General features: G+C 44.5%; 1 protein-coding gene across 36 annotated transcripts in view; it reads right to left on the bottom strand.

Annotated features, from left to right (window-relative positions):
* The window catches only part of nrxn1a (neurexin 1a), a 2,579,010-nt gene that overhangs the window by 231,377 nt on the left and 2,328,735 nt on the right, over positions 1–18,898 (bottom strand). For all 36 annotated transcript variants that reach the window (XM_072507900.1, XM_072507883.1, XM_072507882.1 and 33 more), the window contains one exon: positions 16,716–16,887. In XM_072507900.1, the coding sequence (XP_072364001.1) occupies positions 16,716–16,887 (172 nt within the window). The remainder of the gene's footprint in view (positions 1–16,715; positions 16,888–18,898) is intronic.

The raw sequence follows: 18,898 nt of genomic DNA, 5'->3' as shown, positions 1-18,898 counted from the left end.
ACTAAGAAGTGTACACAGTAAATATACCTTTTCTTTTTTTAAAAAACAACACACACAAACAGGTATAACAATATAGTCCATTTTTCTTTGTTCTTCTTCCTCCAACCGAAAACCTTCTCGATTGATCACATTCGTGACAAATCATCGGCTATCACATTTTTCCGTCCTGCCACATGTATTATTTTTAAATGAAATGAATGTAACAATAAACTCCAGCGAAACAGCCTTGCTTTGTTATTCCGGAATCGCTCCAAAAACGTCAACGGATTATGATCAGTATATATAATGGTGTCAGATGGATTGCTGGTCACATAAATGTGAAAATGTTGCAAAGCCAGCACCAAACTCAAAGTCTCCTTCTCAATCGTCGAATATTTTTTCTGGTGAGAATTCAATTTCTTTGAAAAATAACCAACAGGCCGCTCTAGCCCTTCATTGTCGTCTTGTAGAAGCACCGCACCGACGCCCACATCGCTCGCATCCACAGCCACTTTGAAGTGTTTCGTATAATTTGGGATGACTAACACAGGAACAGTGGTTAACACAGCCTTCAGGCCATGAAATGCCTGTTGACACGCCGCTGTCCACTGGAATTTGTTATGCTTCTTGAGCAAGTCTGTCACTGTGGAGCAACCTCACTGCTAAAATTTGGTACAAATTTCCGGTAAAATCCATTCACACCAAGAAATTGCATTATTTCCCGTCGTGTCGAGGGTATCGGAAACTCCACAATAACTTTCGTTTTCACATACCGTGGGACCATTCGACCCTGTCCGATTGTGTGGCCAAGGAAAGTGACTTGGGCTTTTCCAAATTCACTTTTGGCTAGGTTTATCACTAAACCCGCCTCCTGAAGTCAATCGAATAACTCCCTCAGATGTTTTAAATGTTCTTTCCATGTCTGGCTGAAAACTACCAGATCGTCGATGTATACCGCACAATTGGGTAATCCTGAAAAAACTGAATTAGTTAACCGTTGAAATGTTGCTGGCATAACTTTGAACTGGTATATACCATCTGGAGTCATAAAAGCTGAAATTTCCTTCGCCCTTTCAGATAAAGGTACTTGCCAGTAACTTTTCAGTAAATCCAATTTGGAAATAAAAGCGGATTGTCCCACTTTCTCAAAGCAATCCTCCAAATGTGGGATAGGATAAGAGTCCATTCTTGTAACTGCATTCACCTTTCGATAGTCCACACACAACCGTTGGGTGCCGTCTGGTTTAGGTACCATCACTATGGGTGAGCTCCATTGGCTGAACCCACTTCAATTATGCCATTTGTAAGCATACTCTCAACATCTTTGTTAACCTGTGCCAATTTTAAAGGTTTAAGTCTATATGGATGTTGTTTGATGGGAACAGCATTTCCCACATCTACATCATGTATAGCCATTTTAGTGTTTCCCAATTTATCTCTACAAACTTGCCCATGTGATATCAATAACTCTTTCAGGTCAGTTTGTTTTTCCTCTCTCTCGCTTTCTCTCTCGTTTTCCTCTCTCTCACTCTCGTATTCAAGCCGCTTTAATTCTTTCTCATGTTCTATTTGTTCAATTTGCAACTGAATTTTTTCCATTTCCAATGAGTCAAACTCTATCTCAGGCAACTTTAAATGCTTAACCACCACCATAATTACCTCATCTTTTCACATTTTGTCAGGTAATGTTAACTGCAATGTTTTTGCCAGACCCAACTGTCTGTTTTTACTCTCTGAAAGTAAGGTATCACGTGTTATCGGGTCCACCCCCAAAAACTTCTGAGCCTCTGAAAGAGCCATTGTTCACAACACTCTCCCCACGTAAACTAAAATACCACACCGGAAAAGCAACACTCCTTCACTGTCTTTAAGTTCACAAAAGCCAATCCAATAGATTGACTTTTATCCCCCTCGAGCCCCCTATTGTTATGGACGAGGCGTTTTCAGAACCCCAAAATATATCATGGAGTTCAACCAACCTCCCCCTTTAATGCTATTGTTGCTTTTCTGAGCACACGGCTTGTTCCCTGGGTGTGGGATTACAATTAGGGACACATGGGTTTTTAAACACAAAACAATGTTTATTCCATGAACTCAACTTAACCCCTTAAATAAACATTGGATCTCTTAACACCCCTTACTTCAAAGATAACCCCGAAAATATTACAACACTAAATGATCCTTCAGTTATTCCTTTCAACATCCATGAGACTTAACACCTTTAAACAGAAACACATCAGGTTAAAGGCTTTACTATTATGAGTTTAAATCACCCAAATGATCCAGAGATAGTCTTTCATAGCAGAGATCACAGCAGATCCAGCTCACTGCAAACACAGAAACACCCCAAGCTCTTTTCAAACTGAAACTAAACTGCAAAATGGCTGAATTAAAACCAAGCTCCACCCACACTCTGACATCACTGCATTTCTTAAAGGTACATTGCTTAAACATCCATTTCTTAAAAGTACCCTCACATGACACTCCACACTTCCAAGTATCCTGCCTTTAACCCTGTATTCAGCATTCAAATTCGACGTTCCAAAATAAATCACTTCACATTTACCAAGGTTGAACTCCATCTGCCACTTCTCAGCCCAGCTCTGCATCCTGTCAATGTCCTGCTATAACCTGCAACAACCCTCAACACTATCTACAACTCCCCCAACCTTCATGTCATCGGCAAACTTACTAACCCACCCTTCCACTTCCTCATCCACGTCATTTATAAAAACCACAAAGAGCAGAGGTCCCAGAACAGATCCCTGTGGGACACCACTGTTCAGCGACCTCCAGGCGGAATACTTTCCATTCACTACCACTCGCTGTCTTCTTTTGGCCAGCCAATTCTGTACCCAGACAGCCAAATTTCCCTGCATCCCATACACCCTAGCTTTCTGAATGAGCCTACCATGGGGAACCTTATCAAATGTCTTACTGAAATCCATATACACCAAATCCACTGCCCAACCTTCATCAATGTGTCTCGTCACATCCTCAAAGAATTCAATCAGGCTTATGAGGCATGACCTGCCCCTCACAAAGCCATGCTGACTATCTTTAATCAAACTATGTTTTTCTAAATAATCATAAATCCTATCTCCCAGAATCCTTACCAATATTTTGCTCACCACAGACCTAAGACTGATGGGTCTGTAATTCCCAGGGATTTCCCTATTCCCTTTCTTGAACAGGGGAACAACATTCGCCTCCCACCAATCATCCGGTACTACTCCAGTGGAGAGTGAGGACGCAAAGATCATCACCAACAGTGCAGCAATCTCCTCCCTCGCTTCCCGTAGTAACCTTGGGTATCTGCGTCAGGTCCGGAGGACTTATCTATCCTGATGCTTTTCAAAATTTCCAGCACATCCTCCTTTTTTTTTCATTTTTAAAATTTAGAGTGTCCAATTCAATTTTTCCAATTAAGGGGCAATTTCGCGTGGCCAATCCACCTACACTGCACATCTTTGGGTTGTGGGGGCGAAACCCACGCAATCACGGGGAGATTGTGCAAACTCCACACGGACAGTGACCCAGAGCTGGGATCGAACCTGGGACCTCGGCACCATGAGGCAGCAATGCTAACCACTGTGCCACCGTGCTGCCCAGCACATCCTCCTTCTTAATATCAACCTGTTCGAGTCTTTTAACCTGGTTCACACTGTTCTCATGAGCAACAAGGTCCCTCTCTCTAGTGAATACTGACGCAAAGTATTCATTTAGGGCCTCCCCCATCTCCTCAGACTCTAGACACAAGTTCCCTCCACTATCCCTGATCGGCCCTACTCTCACTCTGATCATCCTCTTATTTCTCACATAAGTGTAGAACGCCTTGGGGTTTTCCCTAATCCTTCCCACCAGGGCTTTTTCAGGCCCCCTTCAAGTTCTCCTCTGTCCATTTTTGAGTTCCTTCATGGCTACCTTGTCACCCTCGAGAGCCGAGTCAGATCCTTGCTTCCTCAACCTTACATGAGCTTCCTTCTTCCTCTTGACTAGAAGCTCCACTTCTCTTGTCATCCAAGGCTCCTTCACTTTACCATTCCTTCCTCGTCTCAGTGGGACAAAACTATTCAGCTCTCGTAGCAAGTGCTCCTCAAACAATCTCCACATTACATGATTGCTTAGTATTAAAATTTTAAAATGATGCTAAGAACACAGGAGAGCCCACAAAGTAGTTTAACCTCAAAGACATGGTGAGGAACTTGAGCTGGAGAGAATTTGGTTGCAGTTCGAGCATGAAAGGAATTTTTAAAAATAGAAAAAGAAGTGGAAATGCGGAGGTTGGAATTAGAGAGAGGGGAAAAAGTGGAAGAGAGAGAGGAAAAGGCCAAAGAGAGAGACTTCCAGTTTGAGGCATTGGAAATTAGAAGGGAGCTGCCAGAAAGGGAACTTAAACTTAGAATAGAACTCAGTGGCAATCTGTTTAAATGTATATAGGACCTCCCAAAATTCAAAGAGAAGGAGGTATATACTTATTTTCGGGCTTTTGAGAAAATAGCATCCCAAATGGTATGGCCAAGAGAAAAGTGGACATCACCCATACAGAGTAAATTGACATGTAGGTACAGGAAGTTTATGCTTCCCTGTTAATGCACATTTCTAAGAATTATGATGAGGTTAAAAAAAAGCTATTCTGGATGCATATAAGCAAAAGTTCTGGAATTTAAGGAGACAGCTGGGACAGACGTATGCTGAATTTGAAAGGGTTAAGCAGAACAATTTTTGTCCGTGCTCTTGTGTTTCATTATTTTAGGGAGAGAGGTATGTCAGGGTCCTTCCTGTTTATTCACTTATTTACCCTTTCTTTTATTTTCCCATTCTTATTTTGCTCCATGGAAGATTAATGGACATGTATCTTAACTCAAGCAGAGAGAATGAGGAATTCAGAAGTTACAGGAGAGAACTCTCTGATAGTTTCTGAAATTTGAACAGGAGATTCAGACTTTTCGGCACCTGGGAGAAAGATGGGGTGAGACTCGGTTTGATTGGCTATTGAATTGGCCAAAGGGTCATTCTCTGCCCGGTAATAGGTGATGATTGAATCCTATCCCAGTTCTCAGAGACCTGAGGGAGCAGTTGAGTCCTGGACAGAGAAATACAAGAACCTGTTTTTCTCTTCCCCTCCAGAAAGGCTGTGAGTGCTGTATTCCTGAAGCTGCAGAGAACATGAATTAATGAATGTACAGGAAAACCAGTACAGACTGCAAGCAAATTCCAGCACTCTCTCCCTCTCCAGAAAGGATGTGAGTGCTATATTTCTTGAACTACAGAGACCTGAATGAATCTACAGTTAAACCTCAAACTGAAAGCAAAGTTTGAAGAGGGGTAAGGTGCTAAAAACCACCATCTGAAACAAAGAATCTTTTTCTTTTCACTCATAATTATGTACCCCTTTCTTCCCCTCTGTGATTGCCTGTCTTGCGTGTGTGTGTGTGTGTGTATCGAGAGTGGGGGGGGGGGAGTTAAAGGGGAGTAATTAGAAATTAGATAATACTTAACCAGGTGTATTTGCTGCATATTTCATTACAGTTCATTATTAATAAAAAGTAATTGGGTTTACATTTACAAACCTGGTAACTGTAATTATTGGGCAGCCAAGGGCCAATGACTTCAAGGTATGTTTCTAAGAATTATTGGTTAATTCAATTGTGTTGCGATTCCGGGTCAAGTGGGGCTGGAATTTGCTGCATACTAGCCCAGGATGTCGTAACACAGTTAATTTTATCCATTTACCATGGTTAGAAGTCTATTCCCTGTAATATTTACTAATCTTTGGAACATAATTCGAGCTCCAAGAACTGAGAAGTCTGGATTTCAGCAATTTAGGATACAAGCGTATGGACTATTCACTACGATCACTGAACTACAAAGCAACTCATCGTATCCTGACAAAACAAGTTGATTTGCATGAACTGTTGAAATGGCCTGTGCGTGATTATTATTCCAGTAGCCCCAAAAGGAAGATAATTTCAAACTGTGCACAAATTGACCACTGGTTCCTACAAACTGCATTATAATTTTGTATTGATGAGAAAGGAAGATTTTTCTTTTCATGTGCACTACATCTTGCTTCTGGCTATTGTCATCTGTCATTATTGTATCACATGACCATTATTTCAACAAGCGCATCTTTCAGAAAGGAGGTCTACATATTCTCGTCCTGACAAAACGTATCAGTCATTCAAAGCAAACCAATCGAAAACAATATTGTTTTGTGACAATAATTTGTTTTATTAAAACATCACAGCTTGCTACTAGCTTGTATGGATACCTCAGAATGGTTCAGTTCGCTACAACATGAGGGCGGCACAGTGGAACAGAGGTTAACATTGCTGCCTACAGCACCAGGAACCCGGGTTCAATTCCAGTCTTGTGTGAATGTTTGTGTGCAGCTTGCACATTCTCCCCGTGTCTGCGTGAATTTCCTCTGGGTGCTCTGGTTTCCTCCTACAGTCCAAATATGTGCAGGTTGGGTGGGGCTACAGGGAGCGGGAGTGGGCATAGTTGAGGTGCTCTTTCAGAGGGTTGGTGCAGACTCTCTGGACCGAATAGCCTCCTTCTGCACTGTAGAGACTCTATGATTCAATGAAAAATCACTGAAGCATTTCCAATTTTAGGAAGTCCAACTTTTACTTGTTGCACCCATCTTTGACCTGCAAACTTGAAAATATTTTATTTCCATGTGTGGTAATACTAGGTATTGCGGTACCTGAGAGGTGGATGACCATTGGCTAGACCCAGGAGTCTACCATTGGCTGATGCACATAGCTCCGCCCTGAGAGGCGGAGTATAAGAACCAATGCCGTCCCAGCAGCCTTCACTTTCTGTATTGAAGCTGCTGGGGAACAGTTCTAGTAGATTAAAGCCTATTAGTTATGACTCACCTTGTCTTGAGAGTAATTGATTGTGCATCAATTTAATCTGCTACTTCAGTGAAGGGATGGATCTCCGTATCAAACCGGAGTGCCTTCAGCTCAGCCCCCATGTGGGCAACTCTGCTGCTATCTTCAAACATTGGCTGGCATGCTTTAAGGGCTACCTCGACACGGCCGCCGACACCCCCACAGAAAGACAAAAAATCCACCTTCTACGCTCGCGGGTCAGCCCTGGGATCTACCCTCTGATCGAGGAGGCGTAGAATTATGCTGCAGCGATCAAGCTGCTAGAAGGACACTATATCCGCCCTGTGAACCAGGTCTACTGCTCGTCACCTGCTGGCGACTAGGAGGCAAAGCCCCGAGGAAACGTTGGAAGACTTCTACCGGGCGCTGCTGGTGCTGGGCAAAAACTGTGGCTGCCCGCCAGTTACGGGGAACGAGCACACGGAACTTTTGATCAGGGCTGCCTTCGTGGCAGGTATGACCTCCCCCGATATCCGCCGATGACTCCTAGAAATGGACACTCTTGGACTGACTGAGGCACTGGCCCTGGCGGGATCCATGGACGTTACGTATAAAAACTCGCTGGCTTTTGCTCCCGGATGCGCGGCGGCCCCATGGGCTGCGTGGCACCCCTCTGCGGCAGCCCCTCAGACCTTCCCCCTGACCTCGCAAGCCTGCGCGGCGAGACAGCCCGCTACCACCGCCGGACAACGCTGTTTCTTCTGCGGGCAGGCGAATCATCCCCGCCCGCGCTGCCCGGCCCGCACCGCCACCTGCAAAGGGTGCGGCAAGAAGGGCCACTATGTCGGGGTCTGCCAGGCCCGCGCTGTGGCCGCAGTCTCCAGTGACTATCAGCAGCACCCTTTCAGGCCCCGGCCATCCAAAGCCCACCGCCACCCCCCTATCCTCAGGCCGCGCGCGATCTGCTGCAGCGGCCATTTTGCCCCCCGGCCACCACGCTGGACGGGTGGGTGCCGCCATTTTGTCCCTCGCCGCCGCCATCTTCTTTGTCCCCGGACTCCATGTGCGACCCATGGCTGACGCCATCTTAGATGGGGCCTCAGGCCCCCAGCACAGCCGACTACACGCTGCCCGACCTGAACTCGAACTGTCAATTACTGCAGCTGGCCTCGGTGACTCTGGACCAGAGTCGGCCCCGGACGCTTGCGAAAGTTACAACGACAATCTCCGTCAACGGCCACGTGACGTCGAGCTTGATCGACTCCGGGACCACGGAGAGCTTTGTTCACCCCGACACGGTAAGGCGCTGTTCTCTCGTCACCCATCCCGTATACCAGAGGATCTCCCTGGCCTCCGGGTCACACGCGGTGGAGATAAAGGGGTTCTGCCTAGCGAACCTCACTGTTCAGGGCCGGGAATTCCACAATGTCCGCCTGTACGTCCTGCCGCACCTCTGCGCAGACACCCTCCTTGGGCTGGATTTCCAGTGCCATCTGCAAAGCCTGACCTTTAAATTTGGCGGCCCTATACCCCCCCTTACTGTCTGCGGACTCGCGACCCTTAAGGTCGACCCGCCCTACCTGTTTGCGAACCTCACCCGTCGTCACCAGGAGCAGACGGTACAGTGCCCAGGACCGGACCTTCATCAGGTCAGAGGTCCAAAGGCTGCTGAGGGAAGGGGTGATCGAATCGAGCAACAGCCCCTGCAGGGCTCATGTAGTGGTGGTCAAGACCGGGGATAAACACAGGGAGAAACACAGGATGGTCATTGACTACAGCCAGACCATCAACAGATTTACGCAGCTGGATGCGTACCCTCTCCCCCGTATAGCCGACCTGGTGAACAGGATTGCGCAATACAAGGTTTTCGCCACTGTGGATCTCAAGTCTGCCTATCACCAGCTACCCCTCCGTCATGGGGACCGCCAGTACACTGCCTTCGAAGCAGATGGGCGACTCTATCACTTTTTCAGGGTTCCCTTCGGTATCACGAACGGGGTCTCGGTCTTCCAACAAGAGATGGACCGAATGGTTGACCGGTACGGCTTACGCGCAACATTCTCGTATCTTGATAACGTCACCATCTGCGGCCATGACCAGCAGGACCACGACACCAATCTCCGAAAATTTCTCCAGACCGCGAATATCCTTAATCTGACTTGCAATAAGGATAAATGCGTGTTTAGCACCGACCGTCTAGCCATTCTGGTCTATGTAGTGCGAAGTGGAGTCATAGGCCCCGACCCTGAGCGCATGCGCCCCCTCATGGAGTTCCCCCTCCCTCACTGCCCCAAGGCCCTAAAGCGCTGCCTCAGCTTCTTCAGCTATTATGCACAGTGGGTCCCCAATTACGCTGACAAGGCTCGACCCCTGATCCAGTCCACAACATTCCCCCTGTCGACGGAGGCCCGCCAGGCCTTCTGCCGCATCAAGGCCGGCATTGCTAATGGTACGATGCGCGCCATCGACGAGTCCCTCACCTTCCAGGTCAAGAGCGATGCGTCCGACGTAGCTCTGGCGGCCACCCTCAACCAGGCGGGCAGGCCCGTGGCTTTCTTCTCCCGCACTCTCCATGCTTCCGAAATTCGCCACTCCTCGGTCGAAAAGGAGGCCCAGGCCATAGTAGAAGCTGTGCGACACTGGAGGCATTACCTGGCCAGCAGGAGATTCACTCTCCTCACGGACCAACGGTCGGTTGCCTTCATGTTCGATAATGCGCAGCGGGGCAAGATTAAGAATGACAAGATCTTGTGGTGGAGGATGGAACTCTCCACCTACAATTACGAGATCTTGTACCGTCCCGGGAAGCTGAACGAGCCTCCTGATGCCCTGTCCCGTGGCACTTGTGCCACCGCACAAGTGGACCACATCCGATCCCTCCACGAGGACCTCTGCCACCCGGGGGTCATTCGTCTCTGTCATTTTATCAAGACCCGCACCCTGCCCTACTCCATCGAGGAGGTCAGGACCATCACCAGGGACTGCCAAATCTGCGTGGAGTGCAAACCGCACTTCTACCGACCAGAGAAAGCGCATCTGATAAAGGCTTCCCGTCCCTTTGAACACCTCAGCATGGACTTCAAAGGCCCCCTCCCCTCCACCGACCGCAACACGTATTTCCTTAACGTGATTGACGAGTACTCCCAGTTCCCATTCGCCATCCCCTGCCCAGACATGACCACAACCACCGTCATCAAGGCCCTCCAGGGTATCTTTACACTGTTCGGTTTCCCCGCATACATTCACAGTGATAGGGGGTCCTCCTTTATGAGTGACGAACTGCGTCAATTCCTGCTCAGCAAAGGCATCGCCTTGAGCAGGATGACCAGTTACAACCCCCGGGGAAACGGGCAGGTAGAGAGGGAGAATGGAACGGTCTGGAAGACCGTCCTGCTGGCCCTGCAGTCCAGGAATCTCACAGTCTCCCGCTGGCAGGAAGTCCTCCCGGTCGCCCTCCATTCCATCCGGTCGCTGCTCTGTACTACCACAAATCAGACACCTCATGAACGTCTCCTTGTTTTCCCCAGGAAGTCCTCCTCCGAGACCTCGCTTCCAACCTGGCTAGCGACACCCGGACCCATCCTGCTTCGGAAACATGTGAGGGCGCACAAGTCGGACCCGTTGGTCGAGAGGGTCCACCTGCTGCACGCCAACCCCCAGTACGCCTATGTAGCGTTCCCGGACGGCCGCCAAGACACGGTCTCCCTTCAGGAGCTGGCGCCCGCAGGAGCCCCACGTGCCCCCGCACCAGTGCCCCCACCCCCACCCTCCCCGCAACACCTGACCGGAGGGTCAGTACTCCCGCCGCCCCTGCCTCGGCCCGAACAAGCACCGACGCCCCCTACAGGCGCCCCCCCCCCCCCCCCCGTCCTGCCCACTTTTCGCCCCAACAGCGCCGCCTGAGGGTGACGAAGCTGCTTGGGAGGACGACACCACGTTCCCGGAATCGCAACCGCCGGGACCCCCATCAGGATCACCACCGAAGGCCTGATGCTCCAGAAGGATGACCAGGCCACCCAATCGACTGATTGCTGCACCATGAACACTTTGCTATTACCCTCGACATCACGGCACCTCAATGCAAAAGTTCTACCATGCAAAAGGCGACATTAACGCTGGCCATCACCCCGCCGGGCTCTTTTATTAACAGGGGGTGAATGTGGTAATACCAGATATTGCGGTACCTGAGAGGTGGATGACCATTGGCTAGACCCAGGAGTCTACCATTGGCTGATGTACATATACTCTGCCTCTCAGGGTGGAGCTAAGAACCGATGCCGTCCCAGCAGCCTTCACTTTCTGTATCGAAGCTGCTGGGGAACAGTTCTAGCAGATTAAAGCCTATTAGTTATGACTCACCTTGTCTTGAGAGTAATTGATTGCGCATCACCATGTATCTAAATTTATTGGAGGATGATATTCCAAATAGCTCTAATATCCCCATTGACCAAAAATCTCAATCTCCAGTGGGGGAGTTGTGGATTTCATTAAAAACACCTCCAGTGATGGTCTAGATGAGACTAGGGCTCAGATATTTGTTTACAATCAACATTTGGCTCAAAACTAGCGCCAAACAGGAATAGAGGAATTGAAAATGATGACAAGAGGATCATATGAAATTGATCCTCCTTCACCGTCAGGACATGACCAGAGTGCTGGTGAAGCCAGTCATGTTTCATGGGGCAGTGTACCTGTGAGGCAGGCGATGAAGTTTGCCTGGTCAGGAACAAAGGTGATTCTAGTGGTGGAGTTATCAAGAAGGAACAGCACTATAGTGGACTGCAGTGTTATTTTGGAGGCAAAAGAGGCACTCCTATTCCAACTGACTCCACATTCAAGTAAGTAAAAGTGTTTCAACTTACGTTGCTCTGCATCTAAGAGAACCAAATGTAGCATGTATGGTATTTGTGCGCCAATCAATTTTGTGAAGGGGTCTGTAATAGTATCTGCAAATTGCGGAGCAGATACCTGTTACTGGTGGGCACGCTACATGACTGGAGTGCACTCAAACTAATATGGCATTGAATGAGCACACACATCATTTTCCGTGGAAGGTTTCATCTGATAAATGTGCACGGCACAATCTAATCTTCCAGACCCCAAGAGTCTGCAGGCAAGCATAAATCCACAAATCCACATATAATGCTCTCTGCTAATAAACAGAAGCTCGGCTGCACTGGATAGCTATGCTTAGCTTGTTTTCTCATATATGCTTATTAGCCATGGAGTGAGAAATGTAAACTAGCTCCGTGACAACATATTGAAATCTAATCTTTTTGACACTGAGAACTGAACTGGAACAGTGAGTGCATTTTTATTATGGATAAGATTGTGCTGCAATCAGTATAATTAGTTATGGTTTTTAATATGTAAAGTTGCAATTAGTCACAGAGGTACAAATTTAAACTAGCTCATGGGACATAACTAAAATGCAATGCTGGACTTTTCGCTGTTGTTCTGTTTAGAATTTTCTCAGCTATACGTGAGTTCATTTATTGGTTGAATTTGTGAAGCCATTTCAATCTCATTCCAATTATATCAAGGATATATCTGTCCTCATAATAACCTGTCTTTTCATTAGTTAAATAATAAACTGAAACCATGAATTGTTTTCTATGTAGAAGTAACTGAATTTGTCCATGACTGACTTATGATTTCACCATTTGTCAGTTGTCTACTGAGCCTCATCAGTAGAATATAAATTATTTTTCATGCCTGTCCGTGACATTGCTGTTATTTCCTTCCACAACCATGAAAATTAATCATAAGTTATTTTGGTGCCAAGAAGTAACAACATTCATAATTACAGCTTACATCTGAAATTATTGATAGTAACTTGAAAGCAATTAATTGATGCAATGTTATTCACTGCGCAAAACTTGATATAACTTCTTTTTTCGGAGGTCGGCTAAGTTGTGTTTGGGACCCGTGCATATGCGCGGAATTTACCGAGCAATCCGTCGTGGGTTTTTCGGCGGCAGAGGCGGCCCGCCTGCAGGATTTTCTGGCCACGCCATCATCAACAGGATTTCCCGATGAATGCACCCCTTGCCGCCGGGAAACCTAACGTGGGGTTGTGCCGTTGGTGGGACCGGAATATCCTGCCAGCATGAACAGCTGGTAAATTCCGCCCTATGTTCCCTTTGCACGAGCCTCTCAACAATGTTCTCAGAATTCAGTCGTCATGCGCCCCATGTCAATAGATTTACTGGTCAGAATCCATCTGGTTCACCAATGCCCCTCAGGGAAGGAAATCTACCATCTTTACCTGGTCTGGCCTATACATGACGCGAGATCAACAACAATGTGGTTGACTCTTAATTGCCCCATAAGTACCGCAGCAAGCCATTCAGTTCAAGGGCAGTGAGGGCTAGGCAACAAATGCTGATCTTGCCCATGACCCCAACATCCCATTAAAGAATACATTTATGAAAAGGTACATCCATCAAATTCAACAGATTGGCTATTCCAGGTCTGGTTGGTTTCATTTTCGCTTGAACAGCTCATCAAGCAACTTGGATAGAAGCTCAGGAAACATATCATCAGCAAGATAGCAGATAGTGTCTATAGCATTTGGTTATTGCTGTATTAAAGGAATGTCTTCGAACTTGCATAAAGCCTCTGGTTTGATTCATATTAAAACGTACCTTTCCTTGTAATCTATAAACTTATACCAATTATTAGTTGAATGGGACGGATTTTCAATTGTTTTCTCAGGACTTCAATTTCTTTTATTTTTCAAAGTTTATAGAACAAATCTAAAGCAGCTTTTCAGCAAAACGGAGCACCTATAACTTTTCTGCATTGCATCTCTTTTTACCTGAGGTGAATTTAGCTATATATTGCATATGTCAGAGCAATTAATTCATTCTGATACCTTGGGCAAAAAATGCAGATTGATTTCTGTGCAGTAGGCTCCTTCCCTTTCATAAAATGAATGTTCATGCCAAAAATTTTGTAAAACGTGCCAGGGAATGGTACCTTCAACAGCTTCAGATAATTTGATTCATTGAGTAGTACAGTTACACTATGAAATTTATCTCTTAGTTTACATTCGTATATACCTGATTATGTGACTTTGATCTTTTTCTTGTTAGCTGCATTTCTGGGCCAGAATTGGCAATAGACTGGACTGACTGTTATCACATTTATAATCGGACTGGTTACATTTATGCAGCAAGATGCACTAATGTAGTGCCCATTTCATGAGAATCATAATGCAGGGCGGAAGGAGATCATTTTGTCCATCAGGCTTGTGAAAGCTGTTTGAAACTGTTTTTCCTCAAATATTTCTTTTTCAAGTAAGTATCCAGTTCCATTTTGAAAATGAGAATGAACATTTTTTGACTCCTTGTGTCAGGTGGACCTCTGGCGCTTGGCCCCAATGGGCATACTTTAAATGTAAGGGCAGACGCTGGATCCTGGAAAACTGTTCCACATCACAGTACAGACACAGCTCAGGTGTCATTTCATACAGTATCCACATATGTGCATCTTTTCCACCAGACGCCACTGTATAATGATCTGGTTCAGGGTCCCCGAAGGGCACTTCAGCTGAAATTGGCTAGCTCAGCTACTATCAGAATTTGCAACCTTAGAAGTGAATATATCTCAAATCAGCAATGCTCAGTGTATTTCCCAACTCAGCTATCAGATGAGTTGGAGAAGAATAGTTTCTAAATTGATTGCGCATGAGGACTATTCCAGATGCTCTCTGAAAATACAGTTGTATTCATGCAATGCAATAGTTTTGTCCTTACTGTGAGTTCTTAAATGCTCATTATCAAAGTTGCCAATATGTTTTTAATCAAACTCAGATTATCAAATTTGGTTTAGCTCTTACTATAATTTTAGAGTCAAATATGTACAAGTATTAATTTCAGTACAAATATAAAAGTCTCTGTTCATGTTTGGAGAAACACGTGATGTTTTTTAACTCGTTCTGGCACAAGTCATCAATCAATATTCATGATTCTCATGCTGAAGCAGAATTACAGTTCTCCATCACTGCACATTTTCTTGTCTCTAGATCAGTGTCTCTACAGTCCAAAGACATGCAGGTTAGGTGGATTAGCCATGATAAATTGCCCTTAGTGACCAAAAAAGGTTGGGAGGGGTTATTGGGTTACGGGGATAGGGTGAAAGTGAGGGCTTAAGTGGGTCGGTGCAGATTCGATGGGCCAAATGACCTCCTTCTGCACTGTATGTTCTCTGTTCAAAGATTGAACCTTAGTCAAAACACACATGGCAATGCCTTGAAAAGTCTTTAAAAAACATTTTTCATAAAAACAGGTCCGCAATGCTTTGAATCTGATCAGACAAAGGTTAGGACTTTCAATCACTCCTTTTTGTGAACTTCAATTTGTATTTTACCAGCTTCAAAGAGACACTCAGGAGCTCTAGCACTTCGATCACTAAACAAGATGGAATTGGGGGGGGAAATATTGCCAATCATTGCAGTTTCCTCGATTTACTTCAATGCCTGGGCTAAACAGCAGTTTACATTGGTGCTGAAAAGTGTGGTTTTGAATGGAGAGCAATGCTTTGTAAATAATTTTTTATTCATGACTTGCTGGTGCTCCTTTAAAAGACCAATATATTCATTATTCTTTGCAACTTACTGTACCAAGCACTTACAAGCTTCTACGCCAGACTGCCTATCTGAGATTTTTCAGGAAAGTATAATATCAATAAGCCGTCACTCCTTTTAATGTCCTCTTAGATATTACACATTCACATTCAAAAGGCCAGGAAAGCATTATGTTGCTTTTATATTTTTACTAATCTTCTTTGTACAAACCTGAATGCATTAAGTGGATTACAAATAAAACCAACATAAGAAACAAAATACATAAACCAGAAACTGTCCAAATTCAGAAACCTATGAATAAAACGTTAATTTGGACGAGTTCCTAAAGCTAAATGTGCATAAATTATATCATTAACATCTCATTTAGCCAGGGACTACTTCAAAAGAATAAGGAGTAGAAATTCATCTCGAACAATGGCACAAACTGGGCAGTATTGAAGTGGCCACCAATTATGTGCTGAGCCTGATATTTAATTCCATTGGCTGTAATGTACTGAATGTCTGGTGCTGCATTTAATAGGCGGCTGATCTGCTTTCGCCCATTTTGCGGCATCACCCAAGACTAATTTTTTCTCCCAAGGCACAGTTCACTTTGTGGATAACATGCATTGACAGCAGATACTTCCTGTGATCAAATATTTCAGAAACTGTTTTACCAAATGTAATCAACAATGCACCCCCAATAACCCTTCTACCATTCTGCATCAATATTTCACATGTTTTTAGGCAATATGAAGGATGGTGAGAAATTCATTGTAGATAGACCTTTTGCTTCAACTAAACAAAATAAAGTGCCTAGCCTGTTCATATATAACTCTTCACAGAATATGAGATATGTCTTTTCACACTAATGAAGTATTTAGCCATTCTGTATGACAAATTGTGAAATCCTGTTCTAAATTTCCTTTTCCTTTCTTCACATAGCTTTAGTCAAAGCCCTTCCAATGTTTAAATATTGATTTAATATTGAGGCATTGATAGTTAATATATTTACATCCGTATGTGAGCCAGTTCACTGACAACTTGGAGTTTAAAACATGACAGGAAATGTTATTTTATGTGACGATCAACGTTGTGTAACCGTGCCTAATACAGTTTTTCCCCCCATTTATGCCTTTCCTGTTCGCCAACTGAGCTATCCAGAATATCTCAGAGATATCTAGTTAATTGTTAGGATCAGTGGGCAACCACATAAGCCCAGAATATTATTTTGCCACAAATTTCAGATACAACTTTAAATGACATATAAATGTGTGTAATATTTATGTAAATATATTTTTGTACTGCCTATGAGCACATACCTGATGGATAACGTTCAATGACTGGCCAGTTGTCCACCTGTAGAGTGGCATTGCCACCGCTCCGTGTAAACCGTACTATATGGTACTTTCCATCATTTACAATACCACTTGATTCTTCAATGGTGATGTCATCTGTTCCAACATTAAAAATAACCCGAATTTTTCCTTGTTCCTGCAAAGAAGTGAATAGAGATGGTCACCCACACTGAACACCTCATGTGGTACACATTTTCCCATGTTAATATGAAATATTTGTAATTGTGTGGCATTTGCAATACCTGCAATCACAAAATCTGATATAAACACAACTGCGTGAAAAAAAACATCAAAGGGTCCACAAATGTATAACACTGATCTTCAACTAACACCGCAATGTCTTATTGGTGGACAGTGAGTGCAGATTATACCACTGCTGCAAAACAGCTACGCGCTGCATTGGGTTGTTAAACGGTTATTCCCTTTTGCTGACCTGATTGGCATTATGTATACCTTGGGAGGGCAGGAAAACAGAAAGAATTGAAGGAAAGAAACCTCAATTATAGTATGATGAAATAGCTTTGAAAACTTCAACAAAAAATCTGTTTGTTAGGCAGATGTCAAAATTACCCCATCCCGGGACTAATTAGAAACAAATAGCCAATCTCACAGGCTCTAACTCAGATATGTGCAAATTTCCATCTTATGGGATCCTCTGAAATGCCTCTTTCTGATTTATTTGTGATAGAATGAAAGGGTTTCAAATACATGAACCGCCATTTGTATTAACATTAAATTACTTCATGTTAATATTCTTCACACGTTGGTGGAGAAAGTAATTTCAAATGAGCATGTTAAGCATTTAACTATTAAAATCCCCGCTGCATAATTTCAGGACCTGAGACAACACAGTGTGCCAAGCAGGGGCAGTGAAAAATACTGATGCTTTTCCGAGGTTGGGGTTGAGGCACATTGTTAGGGCAGAGTAACAGGAACTTCAGCCTTCGTTGTAGGAATCTTTCATGCTGACACTTCTCTCAGACTATGAGACCAGAAATCAAAACAAATGTTAAGTCAACCCCTGATAATTAATGAAACATAAGTATTTCTCTGGCTCTAGTACTGGTTTCCACACACAAAGAAGAATCTGTGTAGCTGCTCGCAAGTTTGAAAGTGAAACCGCCTGCCATAGATACTGATACAATGAGAAATGTATTAGTGCATAATAGCTTTGTATTGAATCTTTAGGGACATGAGATAATACTGAGTATATCTCCCAAATTAAATTGCTGCAGAGTTGGAAATTGTGCTGAGTAAACCACTTCAAGAGAAAGATTTGCACACAATTTGGTATCAATAGCAGAACTTTGGCATTGTTTTACAATACACATCACATAAAGTAATTCCCTGGTCTATTCACTGTATTTTTGGTAGGCTTACACAGTTTTTGTAAATGGTTTAAAGCCTTGACAAAATATTAAAAGGGTCAAGGTAATTCTGGTCTCCTCCCTCACAACACGATGGCATCTTTGTCAGCTGAAAGAAGTGATATTCACTCTGGTGAAATTCCATTAATTTCATAATATATATGCGGGGCAATCACCTATCAGACATATGCCAGTCAAAATGTGACATGCCCATAAAGAATTGCACGTATGCTTTTTAACCTTTCAATTAAGCAGGGCTTAAATTAACAACAACCCCCATTTACCAAAGCTGCCAAAATAGGCAAGGACCTAACCAGGGAGAATCAATTTCCTGAAATATTGGGCTGCATTTTTGCCCCTTTACCATTCATATTTTTGGTGGTGGTGGGAGTGGCACATAAAATAGGAGTAGTGGCAAGCCCACCACCTTCCCACCCATCTTCAGACTGTCCTCTTTAACATGGTAAGTTAACGGACATGAAATTAACAGCCTAAGCACCATTTTAAGTAAATAATTAATAGCCAATTGAACTTATTACCAAGCCAATTGATTGCAATAACAAGCTGCCCACATGATGAAACGATTGGCATGGACAGGCAGGTGGGAGTGGGCAGGTCATTGTTTAAAAAAAGGAAATTGCATTAAAGATGGGAAGAAAGAGGGTCTGTCCTTCAGGGGATGTCCTGCATTGGGGCTGCCCACCCTATGATGATGCCTCCTTTTTGTTCCTCCCTGCCTGGTCCCCAAAACCCACATCCACCCCCAACTTCCGTCCATGG

The sequence above is a fragment of the Scyliorhinus torazame genome, chromosome 1, assembly GCF_047496885.1.
Source record: "Scyliorhinus torazame isolate Kashiwa2021f chromosome 1, sScyTor2.1, whole genome shotgun sequence".
In the NCBI taxonomy this organism is placed as follows: domain Eukaryota; kingdom Metazoa; phylum Chordata; class Chondrichthyes; order Carcharhiniformes; family Scyliorhinidae; genus Scyliorhinus; species Scyliorhinus torazame.
The sequence above is the reverse complement of the archived record's forward strand: the minus strand, read 5'-3'. Positions and strand labels throughout refer to the sequence as shown.